This window comes from Sabethes cyaneus, chromosome 2, assembly GCF_943734655.1.
Source record: "Sabethes cyaneus chromosome 2, idSabCyanKW18_F2, whole genome shotgun sequence".
Classification (NCBI taxonomy): domain Eukaryota; kingdom Metazoa; phylum Arthropoda; class Insecta; order Diptera; family Culicidae; genus Sabethes; species Sabethes cyaneus.
In genome coordinates, this window is record NC_071354.1 from 199938667 (window position 1) to 199961192 (window position 22526).

The 22526-nt window shown below is 41.5% G+C and overlaps 1 protein-coding gene across 2 annotated transcripts in view; it reads right to left on the reverse strand.

The window, feature by feature from the left end:
- The window catches only part of LOC128738498 (tyrosine-protein phosphatase non-receptor type 61F), a 29261-nt gene extending 9799 nt beyond the window's left edge, over positions 1–19462 (reverse strand). For both annotated transcript variants that reach the window (XM_053833688.1, XM_053833687.1), the window contains exons 1-6: positions 18802–19462; positions 8705–8878; positions 7737–7999; positions 7266–7491; positions 7063–7209; positions 6328–7004 (exon numbers count right to left, since the gene is read on the reverse strand). In XM_053833688.1, coding sequence (XP_053689663.1) covers positions 6328–7004; positions 7063–7209; positions 7266–7491; positions 7737–7999; positions 8705–8878; positions 18802–18924 — 1610 coding nt within the window. In that variant the 5' untranslated portion in view covers positions 18925–19462. The remainder of the gene's footprint in view (positions 1–6327; positions 7005–7062; positions 7210–7265; positions 7492–7736; positions 8000–8704; positions 8879–18801) is intronic.
- Positions 19463–22526: the final 3064 nt, after the last annotated feature.

Genomic DNA, 22526 nt, shown 5'->3' on the forward strand with positions numbered 1-22526 from the left:
TCCGACGACTCCCTACCCGAACACAAAGTAATATACCTAAAGCGGCAAATTTGGAACACAGCTTCGTAACTCCACCCACTCAAAATACCAGAGGACGAAATAGGCCAGAAAGTAACAACCAGACCACTCACAATACCAGAAACCGAGGTAATAACCCTGAACCGTCGCAAGGGCGTGTCTATACTACTCTACCCGGTATGGACATAGATGATGTTACTATCTCCGATTAAAATGTTCCCAAATAAACAAAATACTCCCGTTCATAGTTACATCGATACTACCCTCGACAACGAAACTGCGCAAAACCATCAAATATCACTCATCCACAATTCCATTCCAACCCCTCAGGCGCCGGAAGTCCCGCTCTGCGATGATCCTGACGCTGTTGGGGATCCAAATCAACCAAAGAACCGTATTTCCCAAACGCTCCCTTCTCTTACCTGTGTACTCACTCTGAATAAAAAGCCTAGACCGTATGACCAACTGCCCGGTGGGCCAACCCCGGTTGGAGAGGCAGTTAGCGATAACAATGAAACAGCAACCACCATGCTAAATGACACGAATCGCCTACTACAACAAAGCACGTTACCACTCCAACGCCAGCAAGCTGATCTCACTCACTATGGGACTAGAGTAGAAGACAAAACCCGAAGTAGTCGTGGCCCCGTCAGTGCGGACGTTACACCCCCACCGGAACTGACGGACAACCTGCGACACTTTGGAACATCTCCAGGGACGCACAAAGGTATATTTACCTGTACCCCTACTCAGGAAAAATCGACAGAAATGGACGTGCCACTACAAATGGACTCCGAGGGATACTCCACCAGGACGGAAAAGGGTGTTACAACCCATACCCTGGGGAAGGAATTTGATACAGTAAATCAGGATAACACCAACATTAACACCATTGGGACAATAGATGGAACCTTATTTGACGACACTGAAACAAACTCCGTTCCTTCAGTCACAGCTAGTGCACATTCAACTCCATTTGCTCTACAATGGAACATAAACGGCTACTTCCGTAATCTTCACGATCTCGAAATTCTCACACAAACCAACTCACCAACCATCATTGCCATACAAGAGACCCACCTTTCTAACTCGGATAACATAAACCGCACTCTAGGTGGCAAATACAACTGGATCTGCAAACGGAATACAAATATATACCACACAGTAGCTCTAGGCATCTTATCTTCGATCACATACGAGCCGATCCCGCTTGAAACAGATCTGCCCATCGTAGCGGCAAGAATCTCTGCACCTTTCCCTCTATCAGTGATATCTATGTATTTACCATGCCAAAAATGCCCGAACCTGCGTCGGAAACTTCAATCAGTGTTCAACCAAATCAGTGAACCATATCTATGCCTAGGGGATATAAACGGACATCACCCTGCTTGGGGAAGCCGAAAAGCTAACACGAGGGGATCAATTATAATGGAGATAGCGGAGAGTCACGGTTTGGCCCTCTTGAATGACGGGTCAACCACTTTCGTTCGGGGAAACCTAGAAACAGCCATCGATGTGTCGCTTATAAGTAACGTTATTATCAATAGACTACAATGGAAAATCGAAGAAGATCCCATGGGAAGCGACCACAAACCCATACTAATTACCACCAACGATGAACCTCCAAACGTGTCACGAAGACCGCGATGGCTCTACGATCAGGCAGATTGGGCATCTTTCGAAGACGTCATCTACGCAGAAATACGCAGCTCCGAACCAAAAAACATTGACGATTTCATGAAAATGTTAAATAAAGCAGCTGACTCCGCGATTCCAAAAACCAGTCCTCAACCTGGTCGAAAAGCATTACATTGGTGGTCACCGGCGATAAAACTAGCAGTCAAAGCAAGACGAAAAGCACTCCGGGCAGCAAAACGGCTAGCCGCGGATCATCCTGATAAAGAACAGGCCATGTCTAATTATCGAAACCATAGGAATGAGTGCCGTCAAGTGATTAGAGAGGCAAAGCGCAAATCATGGGAAAATTTCCTAAATAGCATCGACGAACACCAAACCCCTACGGAACTTTGGAACAAAGTTAACGCCCTAAATGGTAAAAGGAGACACTCTGGAATCTCTATTAATTACCAAGGTTCACAAACTCGAGATCCATCCATTATTGCAAATGTTTTAGCATCTTATTTTTCGGAACTCTCATCCCTATCCAAATATAGTCAACATTTTATCCAAAAAAATCTTGCATCCGGCTGCTCCCTGCACAACATCGCTATTCCAACTGACACCGAAAACAATTATATTAACATACCCTTCTCTAATGAGGAGCTGGTTTTCGCCCTCTCTAAAGGAAAAGGCAAATCTGCCGGAGCTGATGATATAGGTTATCCTGTCCTAAAACATCTGCCACTTAAAGGCAGACTCATGATGCTAAACCTTATTAATAAAGAATGGTCCTCGGATAGCTTTCCCCAAACTTGGAGACATAGCTTGGTGGTAGCAATTCCAAAAAACGGTCCTGGTTGCACGGATCCTACCGGATACAGACCGATCTCCCTAACGTGCTGTATCAGCAAGATCATGGAAAGAATGGTGAACAGACGATTGGTGCATTTCCTGAACAATCATGACCTACTAGATTGCCGCCAACATGCCTTTAGGCCAGGGTACGGCACAGGGACATATTTTGCATCCCTTGGCCAAGTCCTTAATGAAGCAAAAACAAATAACAAACATATCGACATCGTCTCGCTTGACATAGCCAAAGCATACAACAGTGCCTGGGCTCCCGAGGCAATACGTCAACTGGGAGAATGGGGTCTGTCCGGTCATATTCTGCACTTTATTAAAAACTTCCTAACCAATCGAACGTTCCAAGTTATAATTGGCAATCACAAGTCAGATACGAAGACGGAAGAAACCGGTGTTCCACAAGGTTCGGTCATATCTGTCACTATTTTTCTGGTAATAATGAACAGTGTTTTCCGGCAACTCCCAAAAAACATACACATATTCGTGTACGCTGACGACATCCTGCTTGTCACCGTCGGCAACAAATTGCCATCGCTGCGTAGAACCACACAAGCTGCTGTGCGAGCTGTTGTCAAATGGGCAACTCTCCTCGGCTTTGAATTGTCGGCTGAGAAATGTGCAATTTTACATGCATGCAACGAGAACCACCGTACCACATCTAGACCAGTCTATATCAATGACACTGCAATACCCTTTCGGAACACACTACGAGTTCTCGGGGTTCTAATTGACCGCCACCTATCCTTCAACCAACACTTTGCTGATGTCAAAGCCAACTGCGGAACCAGACTACGCTTGCTAAAATTGCTCTCCGGCCGCCACAGTACTAACAGTAGACCTACACGGCTCCAAGTAGCGAAAGCAATAGTTGATTCCAAACTTCTCTACGGTATTGAACTGACATGCAGCGCAACCGATAACATGATATCCAACATACAACCGCTCCCGTAGAATCCTATCTAATCTGATGCCTTCCACACCAGAAATTTCAGTCCACATCGAACTAGGTACGCTTCCATTCAACGTTTCAACGTTATGCAAAAGAGCCATCAACTTTCTCGAAAAGACCACTGGAGACAGTGAAGGAGTCTATATTCTGAATGAAGCAAACCATGTTCTAAGAGAACTAGTCAACCATGAGCTCCCTGACGTTGCCGCGCTTTAATGGATTGGTCCCAGAGACTGGCAAGCCCCACAAATCAACATTGATAACACTATCAAAAGAAATTTCAGCGCAGGCTCTAATTCCGTCGCACTCCGAAGTACCGTCACAGCCCTTATTGCAGACAAATATTCTGACCACACATGCCGCTATACTGACGGCTCCAAAGCGGACGGAACAGTTGGCATTGGCATCCATGAGAATACCAGCAATCTTCAGTACCGTCTACCGGACATATGCAGTATCTTTTCGGCAGAAGCAGCTGCAATATTCATTGCCGCCTCTGAGCCCGCATCCAAACCGTTAGCCATTTTTTCCGACTCCGCTAGTGTAATCTCCGCCATCCAGTCGGCCTCTTCTGCCCATCCTTGGATTCAAGCCACTCAAAATAACGTACGCCCTAATACCACATTTATCTGGGTACCCGGACACTGCGGGATTCCAGGTAACGAAACAGCCGATCAGCTTGCAGACACCGGCAGAAACTCTGAATTCTACACGAGAAAAATCCCAGCGAAAGATATCAAAGCCTGGGTCGACCTATTAATACGGACTAAGTGGTCTACAGAATGGTTCGGCAGCAGAGGACCGTTTATCCGAAAAGTTAAGCAAACAACGCAATCATGGACTGACTCACCGAAGTGGGAGGACCAGCGTGTGCTGTCGAGACTTCGTACCGGCCATACCAGACTATCTCACGATTACGGGAACAGAAGTGGATTCCATAAGATATGCGATATATGCCATGTACCTTGCTCAGTGGAACACATCATCTGCAACTGCCCACAGTATACCAGCTCCCGGAGTCTATACAACATATCCGTCAACATTAATCAGGCACTACAGAATGAGACATCAAGCGAAGCAGCCCTAATTTCTTTCCTTAAGGACACACGTCTATTCAACTGTATTTAATATAAGAAACACGAGATGAACCAGCCCACGGCTGAAAATCTCGATAATAAAGAGAGAAAAAAAAAAAAAAAGGAAAAAGAAACGAAACACGAACAAGGAAATTAGAAGAGAGAAGGAAAAATAAAACGAAAAGCAGAACGAGTAAAGGAAATGTGCAAGAATAGGCAATGGAAAAGTATAATACGAAGTGCAGAAAAACATAAGCGCAACATGGAGAATGTAGAAAACATATGAGAAGCAAATAATGAAGGAAAACCAGTGTAGAAAAGAAAAGGAAGTGTAAAAGGAGGTTAGATGGTATAAACTGAAAATGGAGAAAGAAAATAGAAAATATGTAATCTGAAAAGGGACAAAGAATAAGGGAAAATTTCAAAAAGATGTCTAAAAAATTAAATTAAAATGAGCAGAGGAAAGTGGAAAAGAAACAGCAAAGAAGAAATACTTATAAAGAGCATTATTGGAAAGAATAACAAATAAGTGAATTAAAAAAAGGGCAGTTTCAGGGATATGAATACACTCAAGTACTTTTTTTACACGGTTTGTTTTTTCGATTAATAAGAACAGGGCAACTTAGAGACCATTCATTTATATCTCGAAACATTTTGGAGTGGCCCGACATTCGTCACGTAGTTTGTAAATGGTCCCTCAGTTGTACCGTTCTTGAGTAATCGGAAAAAACAAACCGTGTAAAAAAAGACTTGAGTGTAAAAAGATAGGAAAAACCAAGACAGCGGAAATGAGTAGGGCGCAAAGGGAGCATAAACAAGGAAAATGATTGCATAAATGATAAGCTTCGTGACAATGATGAAATGATGACGACAATGATGAGAAACCAACATTAGAAAAGAAAAGTGATGACAAAGTAAATGAACGATCGAGGGAAACTAGAAGAGCAAATGTTAAACAAAATTGGAAAAATGTATAAGTGGAGGAGAAATAAAACAAATAGGGAAGATAAATGGGAAAGAAAATGACACGAGTGAGAGTGAAATTAGCAGTTAATGAAAACTAAATTAGAGAAATAAAAGTTACATTAAGCAAACAAGGAAAACCGAAAGAAAATTATGCAAGAAAAAGCTGGCAGAGCCATGGGAACTGAAAAGAACGACGAAAGACGAATAAAAAAAGACCAGAGCGCGAAAAAAATTGAGAAAATTGGTTATATGAAGTGGAGAAAAACATACAGACGCGACATAGAGAAAGGGAAAAAATAACAGGTCAAAACCAAATACAAAACAAATATAAAAAGTGAAGCCAAAAAAAATATTAAAGAGGGGAAATGGAAAAAAATATTGAATTCAAAAATGGGAGAGTCCGCCCAGTTAGCTTCGAGGTACGATGCTGGTCTAACAAACCAGTCGTCGTATGTTCGAATTCGGCTAGGCGGTGCTTGCTAGATAGAATCAGTAGGATCGTTACACTGGCCCCGTAATTTTCCTGTACTCTAACAGCCGGCTGCGAAGTCTGTCGATAAAGAAGGGTAATGTCTAAAGATGGTATAAACCAAAGGCTTTTTTTGGGAGAGAAAAAGAGGTAAAAAAATAAAAATGTAAGGTAAAGGTAGATAGGGAGTAAATAAAATTGAATGAAAACAGAGGAAGCGAAAACAGAAACACGAAAGAATGGTAAAAGACAAAAAAAACTAAAGAAAAAACAAAACTAGTTAAAATTGTTTCATGTTGCAAATCACTTAACTCACGGGTTGAGTTACAACCCCTGCGAACAAAACAAAGTTGAATACTTACATTTCCCGTTCCGGGCTGGAAATGCTCTCCTCACCGGCACTGGCACTGTTCCCATCCACACCGTTCGGTACCGGAGGTAGGGTCGCATTCGCATCGAACGATTTCTCGGCTGCGGTTCCCCCTCGATTCGACTCCAGCGTCGATGTGTTACTGCTGGCAGCCGTAGCCGCTGCACTTGTTGTCGTCGTGGTCATCGGCGAAGAGCTGCTGGTTATCGTGGTTTCATCCAACACCGAACTTTCAATGTTATCACTATTATTCTGCTCATCGTCTTCGCCGTTTTCTTCCTCGGTGTCAATTTCTTCGATAAGATCGTCCGCTTCGCTGCCGCTGCTGCCGGAAGCACCACTATCATCGGAACTGTTCGCTTCACGCACCTTGTCTAATGGGCTCTCCTTCGGCAAAGGCGGTAAGGGTCGATCTTTGCTAATCTCGTATTGCTTGCTCTTCTCCAAGTTCATCAGATTGTTGACCATATCTCGCTCCTGACAGGTGATAAAATCTTCGTGGACGCTTTCGCTGTTCGGAATTAACGGCAACGGCTTCTGGGTGATTGTAAGCGAGTGCGATCGAGGTGGTGGCAAAGGCGGTGGGGTGTCGTCGTTTTCTGTATCCTGATCTGATGTTGGTTGGCTGCTGGCCACCACCACAGACAGCTCTTCGAAGTCTTCTAAAGACTAAAAGAAGGGAAAAATTTTATTTGTCTGATTACTGAAAGGAAATCATTGCACTTACAGAGTTATTCATTCGTTTCATTCCTTCAATAATAGCTTGATATGAAAAGTATAGCTGATCCACTGTTTGAATAAGTCCCATACGATATTGTCGCAGCTCCAGCAGAACATCCTGAACGGACACTTTATTTTCGCCTTCTTTATCAATCTGAAACGAACGCTTGGTATACTCGCCACCGTAAGATTTTACTTCCCATAACTTACCAACACGAGACAACAATCCACCAGGCAGAACGTACCGGACCGGCCGATACCCGCACTGCAGTGGATTATGGGAGGACCAACATCCTTGTCTAGTGCCCCTGAATCACGAACTTCTTTCAGAAATTGTAAAAATGCAACCGGCGAGCTAGGAATGCCAAAGTCCGGCCAAGTCGTATAGTGGAATTGTACCACTTCACGTGATTTACTCGATTCCAAGTCTGTTACTCTGTTGCCAATGGAAATAAACAAGAAATAAAAGTGAAATTACTTATCGTCGCAGTACGTCAACCGGACAGTTACTTCATGCATGAAATGCCATCCAATTGTTACCAAATGGCATCATTTCCGTGTACGAACGGGAAATCAATAATTCGCTATTTCCACAAACACGCAAGGCAATTTAAGTTGTACATCGCTAGAGGTTAGGCTTGGGCAATCGCTCGGTCGCCGGACGATCGACCGACCACTTACCGGAAAGTTCGCTTGCAAAAATTCTTGTACTCGACACATTTCAAGTACTCGATGGCCAGCTGTACCTCCGGCAGTTCCAGCTTGTGCTCTTCGCCCATCTTTTCCGGCCAGTAGAGATGACATTTGATCTGCTTTTTCTCGATCAGCTTGTTCAGCATCAGGATCGCCCGCGAGTTGTACTCCCACACCATCAGCCAAAAGTGGCCCACGGTTAGCGGAAGCGGTCCCTGGCAGAGAATGTACTTTCGATCAGCACGATCCATCTAGGGGTGAAACACGGAAAATAAATTGAAAACTATTATAGTTTGTGCTAAAGCTACGACCTTGTGCCAGCGGTTTGTTTCTTCTTTTGAAATTTTTTACCTAGCAAATGGCATTGGCACAATTTGTAAGGCTTCTTTACGCACAGGTTGTAAAGTGGCAAAGATTTAAAATGTAGCGAGTTTTCTAATTACGCGCGCATATATGCTACATGTTGTGGAACAAATACGGTGGCGCTGCAATCTTTTATCATGGTTGTAAATTTTTTCTCGCGTGAATAATTTGAGTTTATATCAACCAAATCATGCGAAAAATTTGTTTAGAGGGAGATAAAGTCGTAAGTTTGCCATAATAAATAATGTAAAGTTCCAAAATTAATGTAGGTGTGAGTGCATTTCTTCAAAATTTTGGACTCGAAACAAAAAATCGAAAACAATATTGTAGAGCATTCGCATGGCAAATCGATGGTTGTTCATTTAAATACAGAGTCACTAAGTAGGTCTATCAAATTAAACTGTTGCTGGAATTATTCTGCTTTATATTGCATTGTTGTGTGAAACACACCTATTTCATCTACTTGAATTAATGGATTTATTTATCATAATAATCCCAAGGAAATGTTCAATAATTACCATCGCTACATTTACGCTCCTTTCAAACGTGCAATCTCAATTAGATACATGCTCCCTGGTCGTCCATTCTCTTACCTTAACCAGATTGGCATTGATGTAATCTGTCTCGCCACGTTTCAGCACGATTCGGGAATGGTCGTAAGGGGACACATCGCGGTACCGGTTTAGCCGTCGGTTGTCTAGCTTTTTTGACTCATCGGTGGAGAAAACCTTCTGCCGTGCTTCCTGTTCGCTCTTTTCACGGATTTCCTGCAATGAAAAGCAAGACAGAGTATGATTTGTAAAAAAAAGTGCAATAGATGAAACCTCGAGCGGAACCGAAGCAGAATGGAGAACAGAATGTGTGTCGGTATGCAGTCACGTCACTGTCGATGAAAACGGATAAGTCGGACACAGAGGGCCAACAAAAACAAAGCTACTTAAGTGGCAAGTGTCAATTCAATCAAATTCAGATCGCATGTATTGCATTACAGGCTACCGTTACCAGGGGATAGCTTTATTTCTAAGAAAAACGTTTTCGACTTGAGTAGTTTGAGAAATGCACAAAAACGGGGCTAATTTGAAATCCCACTATTGAGAATATTCTATGTCGATGGATTGCATAAACAACTGAACGCCCAAATTAACTCCTTATAACGGTAGTAAACGAATCTCTCCGTAGCTTTGTGGATCAATGTTTGCATTTATTGTTCCAGTGTCTGCATTCGATGGAACGGCGTTTCCTCCATCCAATGTGAATGAGTGACTGTTTATTCCGTCGCGCCTGGAAGGTTTGGCGGAGGAGGTTGGGTTCGCAAAAGAAGGAAACGTGCGGGGTGGGTGCGCGTTTGGCTGTCTGTCCCCGCTATTCATTCTATTCCGGGCAAAGTAGCAAACAGTGTGCCACGGCACGTCTAGTTGTTAGTAATACATTTGTGTTGTTTTGTTGCGGATGGTGTATGCTTTCAGCTCACGCCCGGCACTGTGTTCTCATTGTGCCATGCAAAATTGCAACACAGTTTCTGCTGTTCCTTTCTCCTTTCTTTTCTCCGGTACTCGCTACTGACGGCTCAGCGACTCGATATACGTTTATCCAGAATTGCCCATCGGACACACTCCAAGTGGATGGATGGCGGTGGCAAAGGGTAGAGAATTATTTCGATGTAAATTGTAATTGCTTCTTCTTATAAATGGCTACGCTGCGTTTACCTTATATTTAAAAAACTATATGAATTTTTCCTGATAAACATTTAGCATGCTATACTGCCACAACCGGTTAAAAATGATTTTCCTCGTGAACTGCAAGGTGCAAAGTCCTTGCTGTTTACCAAGCATTTATAAAGAAACGAGTTGAATTTGATCCTGAGAAATTGAATAACTTACATTGATCTATTGGATCGGTTGCCAATAAAAATTAAAACAAATTGCGAGCATCAGACGAACTAATCGTTCTCAAGAAATACCCCATTTGCACGTTTCGGTAATCAACGAACTAGAGGTCATTCACACTTTTAATTATTGATGGTTCCATAACGCGTAGGGGGAAGTCGTGTATGGCCGGATAAGCTTCTATGCCCGGACACTGGCGATTTTTCAAAAACAAAAAATGATAAAAATATTTGGAAAGAATGAAATTACAGTCCATGAAGTCTTTTTTTACATGGTTTGTTTTTTTCTCGATTACTCAAGAACGGTACAACTGAGGGATCATTTACAAACTACATGACGAATGTCGGGCCTCTCTCAAATGTATTAAGATATAAATGAATTGTCCCTAAGTTGCCCTCTTCTTAAGAATCGAAAAAACAAACCGTGTAAAAAGTACTTGAGTGTACTTTAAAGGTACTATTGTTCTATTTTTTCAAAATTATTTTATCGTATCTTGTTTTTGAGAAATCGCTAGTGTCCGGGCATAGAGGCCTGTTCGGCCATACACGACTTCCCTCTACCATCCAACTCCCGATTCCTTGTATCATGATGAGTTATAAGAAGTGAACTCCTATTCTTTCCATTCGGGACAGCTCATATTTTGATTCGCCGCGTTTAAAAAACACTTTAGAGCCAGCAAATCGCCTCCAACATGCTAAAAGTTGCAGGTAATGCGGATATTTTAAACTTGTTTGTAAAGCAGACAATAAATAATCAAGATTTTATCGATAAAATCGCTTAAACAGGAGTAAGATACAACTGCGATAGACGGAAAATTATTTACCTACATTCACGCGTTGTAAAAAATTTGTAGTTGCCAAGATTTCCTCTCCAGGTATCGCCTCTTGCAAGTACCACTTGCACTAGTGCTTTTTGTATACCATTCCCCAGAATTCCATACACCAGAATGACCTATTCTCCAGACAGCCATTTTCCAAAACCTACCATTCCCTAGAAAATGATGTCCCAAAATGAACCACCTCTTTGAAATCAAATTTTTATAAATTGTTTAGACGAACGTCACTAGCCTGAATATCAATAGTTCTAATAACACTAGCTCAGCTCTAACTCTAGCGTTTTGAAGAATCTCAGCTGTCCAGTTGTAAATCGTTTTTTTGTATGCCAGAAGGGCATTGGGTTAAAAGGCCACTGCGACAGTCTTAATGATTGTCTTTTGTGGTAGGCCTCCATTGCTGTACACAGTTTACGGACCGCTCATACCCATTGATGAAGTTGAACGGGATAGTTGTAATCCTGTGCCCCAATTCAGTACTACATGGTTTATAAAGCCAATGGCCGTTTTAGGATTTAGACTCCATACCTGATATGGAGTAAGAAGGAAACTTTCGAAGAAATTGTGTCTTGATAATGCAAGAGCTCCGCAATTGCAGAGCAGATGCGCTGAACTTTCAGGTTCAGAGTTATAAAAGCGGCAAGTGTCGGATGATACCTTGCCGGTATTCTTTAAATGATAAAGTGGCGTGGCTGTGTCCTGTTAGGAGTCCCGTGATTGTGCGTAGTTCACTACGAGTTAAATGGAGTAGTTTTTTAGCTACTGCAGGGTTTGGGTAGATAAACTGCTTAGCGTGTCTACAGCCCTGTGTTTGATTCCAACGGGATACTATTTCTAGCTTTTCCCATGTCATCAGTTCGCCTTTCACGGCGGATGTGGAGGTGCCCAGAAACGGTTCAGGACCAATAAATTACTGAGCTGATCCTTGTCTTGCTAGGTTGTCAGCAAATTCATTGCCCTCGATACCCCGCAGTGACCGGGCACCCAAAGTAATAAAACTTTGTTTTGGCGGGAGAGCTCCCTCAATGCTGTGCTGCACTCCCAAACTAATTTGGACACGCATTTGGCGGACTTGAGTGCCAGTAGTGCTGCTTGGCTGTCCGTGAAGATACCGATTTTCGCATGCCTCTACTTTCGTTTCAAGCATATTGTTGCACAGATGTATATTGCATATACTTCTACTTGAAAAACGGTGGGCCACTTTCCTAATGAGATAGTTTCTCTGATACCGGGTCCGTAGACTCCGGAGCCTGTGCAGGCACCCATTTTTGAACCATCTGTAAAAAAGCATTGTTCCAGATGGAAGATCGGGCCCTCCATTATTCCACATTGAGCGATCTGTTTCAATCACCTCATATAGAACGTCCATATTGGGCCTGGCTTACATGCAGTCAGAGACTGAAGTTACTAAAGGTGTCAGATTGAACTCGCGAAGTATACGAAGATGACCGATTTGGTCACCTTCGAGTATAGTTTTACTCCTTTGCAACCATAGTGCGCCGATCTCTGCTTCCTTCTTCATATGAAGATGCAACGGCAGTAAGCACAACATTACCTCCATGGCTGCAGTAGGTGTTGTACGCATGGCACTGGTAACTGTAAGACAGGCCAGGCGCTGAACTTTGTTTAGTTTGGCTTGGGCTGTCACCTCATTCACCTTTGGCCACCATACGACTACAGCATAGGTTATCCTAGGCCGTGCAATAGTAGTATATGACCAAAAAGGTTAGTTGAGGTTTCAATCCCCAGGTTTTGCCAAACAGTGAGCTGCATGCCCAGATAGCCGAAGTTGCTTTCTTAATCTAGGTGGGCAGCCCAGTTCAATTTTTATCGAGAATTATTCCGAGGTGTTTGGCTTCAGTATAGGGGAAGTAATAGTATGTTTCCTTCGCCTAGTGAATGGTATAACAACTATTTTGGTGGGGTTAACATTAACTCTCTCTTGTGAGCACCATAACATGGTGGTGTTTAGGGCTCCCTGCAAGCGACTTGAGAATACTGCGTCAAACTTTCCTCTGACGATAAAAACAATGTCGTCGGCGTAAGCAATGGTCTCACAACCAAGCTGTGATAGCTTGTGAAAGAGGGCGTCGGCCACCAGTGACCAGAGCAGGGGGGAGAGAACTCCCTGTGGACATCCTTTGTTCACCGAAATCGTGACCGACGTATCTCCCAATGATGCAGTAATTTCTCTGCTCGAGAGCATTGCTTGAATATAGCTCATTGTAGTGCGGTCGATTCTCTTTTGACAGAGAACTGTATTAATTGACGCGAAGGACGTGTTATCGAAAGCGCCTCCAATATCAAGAAAAGCACAAAGTGCTGTCTCTATGGTCACTAAGCAGTGCATTGCGGTTTCCGTAGATTTACCGTGTTGATATGCATGTTGATTTACATGTAACGGAGAGTTTTTTAAAAACTCATTGCGGATATAGTTATCCGTGATTCTCTCCATCAGCTTAAAAAGCGTTGAAGTCAGACTTATCGGTCTGAAAGCCTTAAGCATGGTTTTGTCTGTTTTGCCAGCCTTAGGTATGAACACCACCCTTACCTTTCGCCAATTCTCCGGGATATACCCCAAAGTGAAACTGGCTCGAAGGAGATTGATGAGCTCGAACATTATAACACCGTCCCTTTTTTTAAGAAAATGCGTAGAATACCATCCGGAGCTGGAGATTTTATTGGTTCAAAAGAGCTGAGTGTCCAATTGATCGAAGCTTCTATAAACAGTTGTAAATCGTACCGAGGACTTAAGTAAACCTAGATAAACGAATATACCTGAGAAGTGTTGTGAATAAAATAGTTAGAATAAACAAAAGATCAGTTACTGTGGTTTAGTATAAGGAACAAACAGGATTTTGTTCTTCAACGACGTTACTTCTGTCCTTGAAAGAGTCTAAAGATCGGTATATGCTGACCATTTTAACATTTACTTGATGATTCGTTGCATCGAGAATCACCATCGTCTTCAATTTCTCTTGGATAGGTTTGTGAGTTGGTGCAAAGTGAATTACTTAACTATCAGCGTCACTAAATGCAAGATTTATGACGTTTCCCAAAATTAAAAGGCCTATAATTTTTGACCCAGTTAGTTTCAAGGTACGGCCATCACCGTACACCGCTAATCTCAAAAGTAACTCACCAGCTAGGATTTATCGCAAAATTGAACAAGATTTTAATGACCCGCACTGCCCAAAAACACTGTGTTGTGCCTTAGTTCGTCTCCTTCTCGAAGATGCACACCTAATTTGGACTCTGCATAAATCGCTGTCGCTTACGTGATCTAGAACGATAGAACGTCGAAGCAAAATTCAACGGGCTTTGTTTGTACTACAAACTTTGTAGCAAAGCTGCTGCATGGATTCACCGACATTACTTCCGTTAGTGAATATCTGCGCAGTACAAAAGGAATTTGCGACATAGTCAACTGTTGGATAGTCCCAAAAAGTCATATCAACCATGTAGGATAATTACGATAGACCGCTATATTTTTATTAAAAGATATGGCTTTTCATCCTTGGATCAAAACGTTAACAATTGTTTTCTTAGTTAAGTGTTGGGATGTAAATACGAAAATGGTAGTTTTGTTTGACCCTCTATCACTATAACCTTCCACGCACATTACAACCAGATCTTCGAAACATCAGCCGGAAACGTCAAATAAAGTTTTCCTAAAAAAATCGAGACCGAAAAGCCTTTTTTTTTCCTTTTTTTCGGGTTATCCAACTGGTCGCTTAATAGCGTATAAAACTCTGCGCTGGGCCCTTTTGTGATGTCAACAAAGTGTCAGGGAGACCTCAAACATCAGTTCTACCTGACGAGACAGGCACTGGCGCCCACTAAAACACAGGTAGAGCCCCAAGCATAGCCGTCACGCCTATACCCGCAGGCGGAGGCGTTTCGTCCCTGCGCGGACTCCACGAACTGACTCTAAGATCTCTCTGCCAAAGGCCGGAATGTCATATTTTAAATATAATGATGATGATGACGATGATGATGATAATGATGATGATAAGAAAAATAATAGATCGAATTTGTAAATGTGTTTTGGACTTTTTGTACTACTCGAATTGCAATATGTGGTATAGTGAAGAAGTGGAGGATTCGTCAGCCCCGCCTGACACCGGTCTTCAACCGCGCGCCCGCTTTCAGTTTTCCAACACAAACAACCACAAATGAACCAATAGGTAAGACAAATTTCGGAGCATTAGTGGTTATCAACTTATCAGGGCAAATTTAATCTTTCATCCCCTTAGCATTCACAGTGCATTCCCACGATACAAAGCAAATTGAGCGCAGCACAAGCTGGACGTTCGCGGTAGTCGACAGAAGCTTCAAAATATAGAGACTCGCCCGCCTTCCAACCCTCGAGACCAAAGTGCTGTAAAGCTCTGGGCTTAAACAGCGGCCATCAGAGCTCAGGACAGCCACGAGGCCAGTGCAAAAATCCTACTCTATCTAGCAGCACAGCCTAGCCGAAACTCGAACACGCGACACGAATTGACTTAATTTTCCCATCTGCTACCTAAGAAGTGCTATTACCCGTAATCATTACAGAGTGGTCCTTCGACATCCAATCGGATCTGGTATCCCGCTTACATACCCTTGCTAACCCTAAGCCCCCGACCAACTCAATCAATCCAACATTTTTCGGAGATTTGTGACAGTTGTGATAAATAGGGATGAATCCCAGAAAACTTCATCTATTGTCAGAGATCCCCATACTGGCCTTATTCTTAAACGGAATAAAAGCACTTTCTGAACAACGCAACAATCACATTTGGTAAATTTTTACCCCGAGTCCCACTTGAAATCACAAAAGTATTTTGATATATACCCACATTCAGAAGTAAACGTGACCGCTGTTCATTTACTGATTAGTTAAAAAGCCCTACACCACGACAAGGTTCAGTTTTATCGTAGGGGAAAAAAATCGAGACCGAAAAGCCATATCTTTTAACGTTAACCATGTAGTGCACATAGTACTAAAAAGGAACACCGGATTTCTACTGGATTACTACTATTTAGCTCAGTGACGGCCAAACTGCGGCTCGCGTGCCACATACATGCCACATGCAGCCCTTCAAGGTAATCCGCGCGGCTCGAGGGAAATTTTTCAATAACGGAATGGGTACCAATATATATTTTAGTTGTGATTCCTCCTACGCGGTGTGGAGTTGAATGCATTCCAGTATGAACACAGGGAGAGTCTTGAGAAATGATAGTTGAGTCCGTAAAGTGTGTAGTACAATTGGAGCCTGCCCCAAAGGACGATCATAAAGGCTGTGGCCGTTTAACCCAATGCCTTTCTGAGACATAAAAAAGGCCTCGCTGCTTAAGTTGCACAGGGCCTCGCACGTTTTAATATTGGCTCTAGTACACCCAATAATTTCCGAACACCAACACGGTTGTATGAAAAAACGGTCTATAACCACGAGTTTTTTTGGTATAACTCGCTGCTCAAGAGTAATGAAAAGAAAAGACAAGTTGCTGCGATCTAGATCGACTTCAGCAAGACATTCGACAAAGTTCCACACACACTATCAGTGGCATTAAATGTCACCTTATTAAATAATCACATTATTAGGCCTCTGCAAAAAGACTCCTGTCGAGGTATATTCCTGTGGACGTCTTGGAAAAGGTAGATTTCACCGAATAGGCAGACTCAATTGCAGCTATCCGGAAGCCCAATTCAGATATCCGGATCTACACTAATCTTTTGAACGGCCTGAACAGCGTTAGAGCCGAATCAGTAGGGGATTGTGTTCGGTTGTGAAACACCCAACATTTTTGACGTGTTTATTAAACTAGCACTACCAAATTACTGCCAATTTCTCGTCTCATTTTATTCTTGTATTGTATTCATTGTATTGAAATGTGTTGAAAAAATGCTGCAAAAAATTTTTTCGAATGTTTTGGGATTGATTTTTTGTGTATTAAATAGAATAGAGAAAGGCAGTAAAATGCTTATAACCTTAGTATAGGACTGCCGACTGCACTGCCGTGAATTTCATCACATAGACAAATTTTAAGTGAAATAATTGACTCAAGAAATGTCATACAAGTTTTTATAAACTGGCGTCTGCTCCGGTTGTGAAACAGTGCAGTTCTCCAGTTATGAAAAATCATGAAAATCAATTATTTGATACTTCAACGATCACAAGCATTTTCAAAACATTTTTCATGCACATGAAAGAGAAATCTGCATACTTGAGATCTCGAACTTCCTTTTTTTACATGCATTGGTTACAATTCAGATTTAGATGATTAAATTAAGAAATCACTTTGCGTTAAGGTGTTTTCCGTTAATAAATGAATGCAGTATTTTATTTCCATTTTATATTTCTTTGTTTTGTTCTTTATTTTTGTTTTCTTTTATGGATTTTTTGAAGTGTTTCACAACCGGGGACATTTTCTTTTCGGTCAGAAAGTACTATGTCTCCCAATTTCGCTATGACTTTTTTGTTTCAAGCGAAAAACAGGATGATTTAGCTATTTTGGACAAGCGTTACGCCTACTCTATTTTGGACATTTTCCATTTGATTTTGCCGTAAAAGTCCAAAATAGAGTGCGCGTAACGTCTGTCCAAAATATATAAATCACCCTATATGCTGTCTTTAGCAAAAAGATACGTAAGTCTTCAATTTTTCAAATACTTTAAAAAATTCCACAATAATCCGATCAAAAGCTATGACCAAAAAACAAAACCTATTTCACAACCGGGGACATTCCCTTGTTCTTAATAGTTGCCCGAGAATATATTCATCCAAATATCCGAGGATTATCAACTATTTTTCTTTATAAATTCATTCTTATTATTTGAAACATGTTGACTTTTTCAAACAAACTATTAACTTTGGTCATAGCAGTTCATTCGCTGCAGTAACGAGTTATGGTACGCGCCCTGAACCGCATAACAGTCCCATTTTCTATGGAGTTTCCTATATAAATGGGACTGTTATGCGATTCACGGCAGCATATATGTCATACCTCACATCATCGCCAGGAAAGCGATTGGCGATCATCTTATATCTATCAGAGACCATACTGCCAAATCAAGGCATTTGGCAAGTTTTTGATCTACAAATGAAAACAATACTTATTTTAAAATTCGAGGTCACTAAATAATATTTGACAGTAAAAAAGCAGCTTAAATTGCCTAGTTCTTTTTCGAAACTCGATCTTCTGTTTTTTTTCGACAGACTTCGCACCCAGCTGTTAGAACACAGGGAAATTGAAGGCTAGTGCTACAATCCCATTCACTCTAACAGCCTCTCTCAGATTAGATTCGAACATATGACGACTGGCTTGTTAAACCAGCGTCGTACCTTGAGGCAATCTGAAAGACATAATACATAATTTTTGACAGTATCCTTCTTATATTTCGATAGTTTTTATATTTCTTGCTTGTTTAATTAAGCTTCCGAACTTCTACCAGAATAGCAAATAATTATAATAAGCAATAAAAGAAACAAGCATTGCCATAACTTCCCCACACTGGTAATCATACTAGCACATACTCGCCAACCTTCCAAGATTTCTTATCTACAATAAAGCGCTCATTACAACTTTTCTCTAGCGTTTTGTGGCGTGTAAGATTACCAAGCCTTTCAACTGCTACATATATGGACAGTAAAAGAACAAGCAATTTTCATCGCTGTCATGGGGTTGTCTGGTTGCCTGTCTCACAGGCAGCATTACGAAAGGCCATGACTAATTTCTACTTTTGCAGCTACGTGTTTATCCGTGACACACAGACAGGTCATCGCAGACGGAGCAGTACATACAATATGCAATCTTTAGCGACCTTAGCAGAATTAGAACAATAAAGGCATGCCTTTCCATGCGATAGGCAATTGGCCTAAGTCAGGTTCAGAAAATAACATGAGTCCAAAGCACAAATACTTTTCATAGATAAATGTACAGTAACTTATCATTAATTGAAAATACAACGTTAAAATAAATTATGTACCTGAAAAACTGTGCACCAAGCTTTGCGGGATTCTATGTCGTTGTATTCCGCTTCAATGCTATTGGTTCCTCCACCACTACTGCTGCTGGTAGTGCTGCTACTGGTTGTATTGTTAGAACTCATTTTGGTTGGTGTTACTCCTTCTCGAGATAACACCCTTCACACTTCCTCCCACGAGATGCTGAAAACCTACAGGAAACTGGCACTGTCCCTGTTCCTCTACACCAAATAACTGTACGGTTTGCTCCCAACTTGACACAAAAAAAAATCCTTCAGGTAAAAAAGAATAGCTTTTTACCAAACCACTTTACACCTTTAAAATAAATGAATTTTATTTCACTATTTTGGATTTCACACAGCCAACCTTCTTCCCTGTGCTTCTCTTCCTGTAATTTCAACCAGAAAAACTGCACTTCTTATTATTCCTTCCGTTCGCTGTTTTCTACGCCTCCAAGCCCTTTTCTTCGGAAAAACTGTTCACAGCCAACACTTCGAACGAGAATTGCAATCCACAGACGGATTTCGGCGGTCCGCAAACCTGCCACCGAGTAGTGTCCACGCACAGGCCAGATTCTGACGATATTTTCTAGTGCTGGCTCATGGTTTCACTGCGTTTTTTTGCCGATTCTAGCAACGACGAACAGACCGCGCGATGATGGCTGACATATAAAACCTGTACGAAAAAAGTCTGTCCTTTCAAAAGCTCACCTCTCCTCTGCGCTCTGCCTGCCATCGAGCAGAGTTGCCAAGTTTATTTGTACAAAAAAAATTGATGAATTTATCGTCGACCCTAATAATAAATAAGAATGCCGGCTAAACGTCAGACGAAAATACTCTGGTATATGTCTATATTAATGATATTAATACATCAAAATCTGTGTCATTATTCATTAAAATTTGTCAACAATATGTTATTTAATACGTACTCCCTGCTAAACCTTTATTCAACTGATATTAGCAGGAAGAGAGGTACAGACAATAATACTGGGCGAATTTAAAATCAACTCATAAATTCGCTTACCAGCAGCCTGCACACTCGCCTATAAGTATTGCAATTTCGGCTTTACGTATTTTGTCTATATGTTACAGATTATATCGTAAAAATGATGAAAATAATAACATGTAACAGAAAAAAGAGTATTGCTGGCACCGCCGATTTCGAAGAAACGACGATAATGAAATGAATATTTAAATTGACGTATTTAACTGCGGATGCACATCTATAGCGAATGAACTCAGAAAAGAAACGTCCAAAACTATACACGTTAATTCGCAACTACAAAATTGCTAACATTTTCTTGGATTTTGTGCACTTGTGTGAGGCAAAATGGAAGCACGTTTTAATAAATAAATTGAATATATTTTTGGTTCCATGTGAAAAAGGTAAATGACAAAATTTGAACCTATATCATTTTGATAAAACTTTACCTACGTGTTTGATGTGAGAAGGAAATAAATATATGCAATACACCTTCCATAGATTTTGGCAGCATTTTGATTCAAGACAAGATTTTTTAAAACGTCGTATATAAATACATGGGAAGTATATAATTAGATAAATTTAATCTCGAAAACGGTGGATGCGATGGTAGCGGTAGGAAATGCGGCATCACAGACCCGGAGAATGTCACAATGGTAATTACCGCTTCAAGCGAAACTCAACATTTCGATTAGGGTTGTATAAGGCTGTGAACCATTTCGCGTAATTTTTAACTTTTTGGTTAAAATTTGACAGTTCGATGGTTATTTCTCCTTGAGTGGTTAAAATCAGTTCAGAATGTGAACCATTTCATATTTGACGGATTGATAGTTTTTTTGCTCAATGAGAGCATATAAAGTGAGGATGAAAATATTATTTTTTTTGTCCGAGTTAAAATCGGATGAATTTTTGATGTTCATTTGCTTTTTTTTTTGATAAATAAAATTTATTTATTTATTTATTATTATTAATCAACGGGCTCGATTTGGCCCCAATGATTGTCAGGTTAACATAAAAATAGTCAAGTCGAATTGAGTAAGATTCTATCAAACGTATACAAACAGATTTTAAAATAACTGTATCTTCGAGGTTTACCTCTCCCGAAAAAAGCGAATGAAACTGCCCTGTAGTATCCGTCGTGGCAGATGAAAGTCGAATAACGACGATACTTGATTAAAGGCCCGCTGTAGACCGCCGATAGCGCCGTTCATACTGTAGTTAGTGCGACGAGGTGGCAATCTCAACATTGCATTGTTCCGCAACGCTCGTGGTTGAACATTTATGTTAATTTGTTCCAGCAGCGCGGGGCAGTCAATTCTCCCTTGTAAGCTATCCGCGATAAACAGTGCTCTGGAGCTAGCCCGACGAACACGGAGAGGTTCTAGATCGATCAGTTGACAGCGGCTTTCATAGCTGGGAAGACGGAACGGGTTTCTCCATGGCAATTTTCGCAAGGCGAATCTAAGAAATCGACGCTGAACGGACTCGATTCTTTCAGCGCTGTTGTTGTAGTTAGGGTTCCAAACAGACGAACAGTATTCCAGAACTGACCGCACCAGCGAACAGTATAGCGATTTGAGGCAGTATATGTCAGAAAAAGTTTTCGCGATCCTAAAGATAAAGCCTAAGGACCTTGAGGCTTTAGCGACAACATACGAGATATGATGCTTGTACGTTAACTGCGAATCTAAGACAACGCCCAAGTCTTTAATATGCGAAACACGTTCAATTACTGTGCCCTCAAGCGTATAACGAAACAGGATCGGATCTTTCTTACGGGAAAATGTGATTGCTGAGCACTTCTCCGGGTTCACTATCATACAGTTCACGTCGCACCAAGTGGCAAAGGCCTCGAGTTGATTTTGAAGAAAGTGACAGTCGTCAGTCGAGCGGATCCGGATGTACATTTTAAGATCATCTGCATACGAGAGTCGTGGGCCCTTAATGACCAAATTAACGTCGTTGAAATAGAGCAGAAAAATCAGAGGACCTAGATGGCTTCCTTGAGGTATACCTGATGAGGCTGGATAGCTATCTGATCGACAATCTCCAACGGCAACCACCAGCTGTCGGTCAGTGAGATACGACTGAAACCATTGCAAAAGGTTACCGCTAACACCCAGTCTATGTAGTTTGGCAATTGTGATGGCGTGGTTTATCTTGTCAAAGGCTGCCGACAGGTCTGTGTACAAAACATCTGTTTGCGCTCGTTGTGCCATACCCTCCGTTATGTATGATGTAAGACACAGCAGATTAGTAGTGGTAGAACGCTGGAATGTGAAGCCATGTTGATCAGCACTTAGATATTGCTTACAGTGGGAAAGCAGAGGTTCCATGACCACCAGCTCGAATAGTTTCAAAATTCATCTCATATATCAACCCGGGTTGTTTGAACAAATTTATTATGCGATAAGCATCCATACCAATTTAAAAAAAAATGCAACGAAAAATCAGTGAAACGCATCGAAGCTCTCTTCCTCACCTGTGCATATCTCATTGGCTCTCAGAACTTGGTTAAAACTAACCATGTTCCCGAGCAGGGTTATTTTCGAAAAACCATCGTACTGTCAAATTTTAACCAAAAAGTTAAAAATTTCACGAAATGGTTCACAGCCTAAAAACAAAAACATTCCATCAAGAAGACTGGCATCTCTTCGTCGCGCCCATACAAATGTCGAGCAACAGAAGGAACAGCGCACCCCTCCCGACAAAAGTTGAAGCTGTGTGTACATGTATTGGTGAGAAA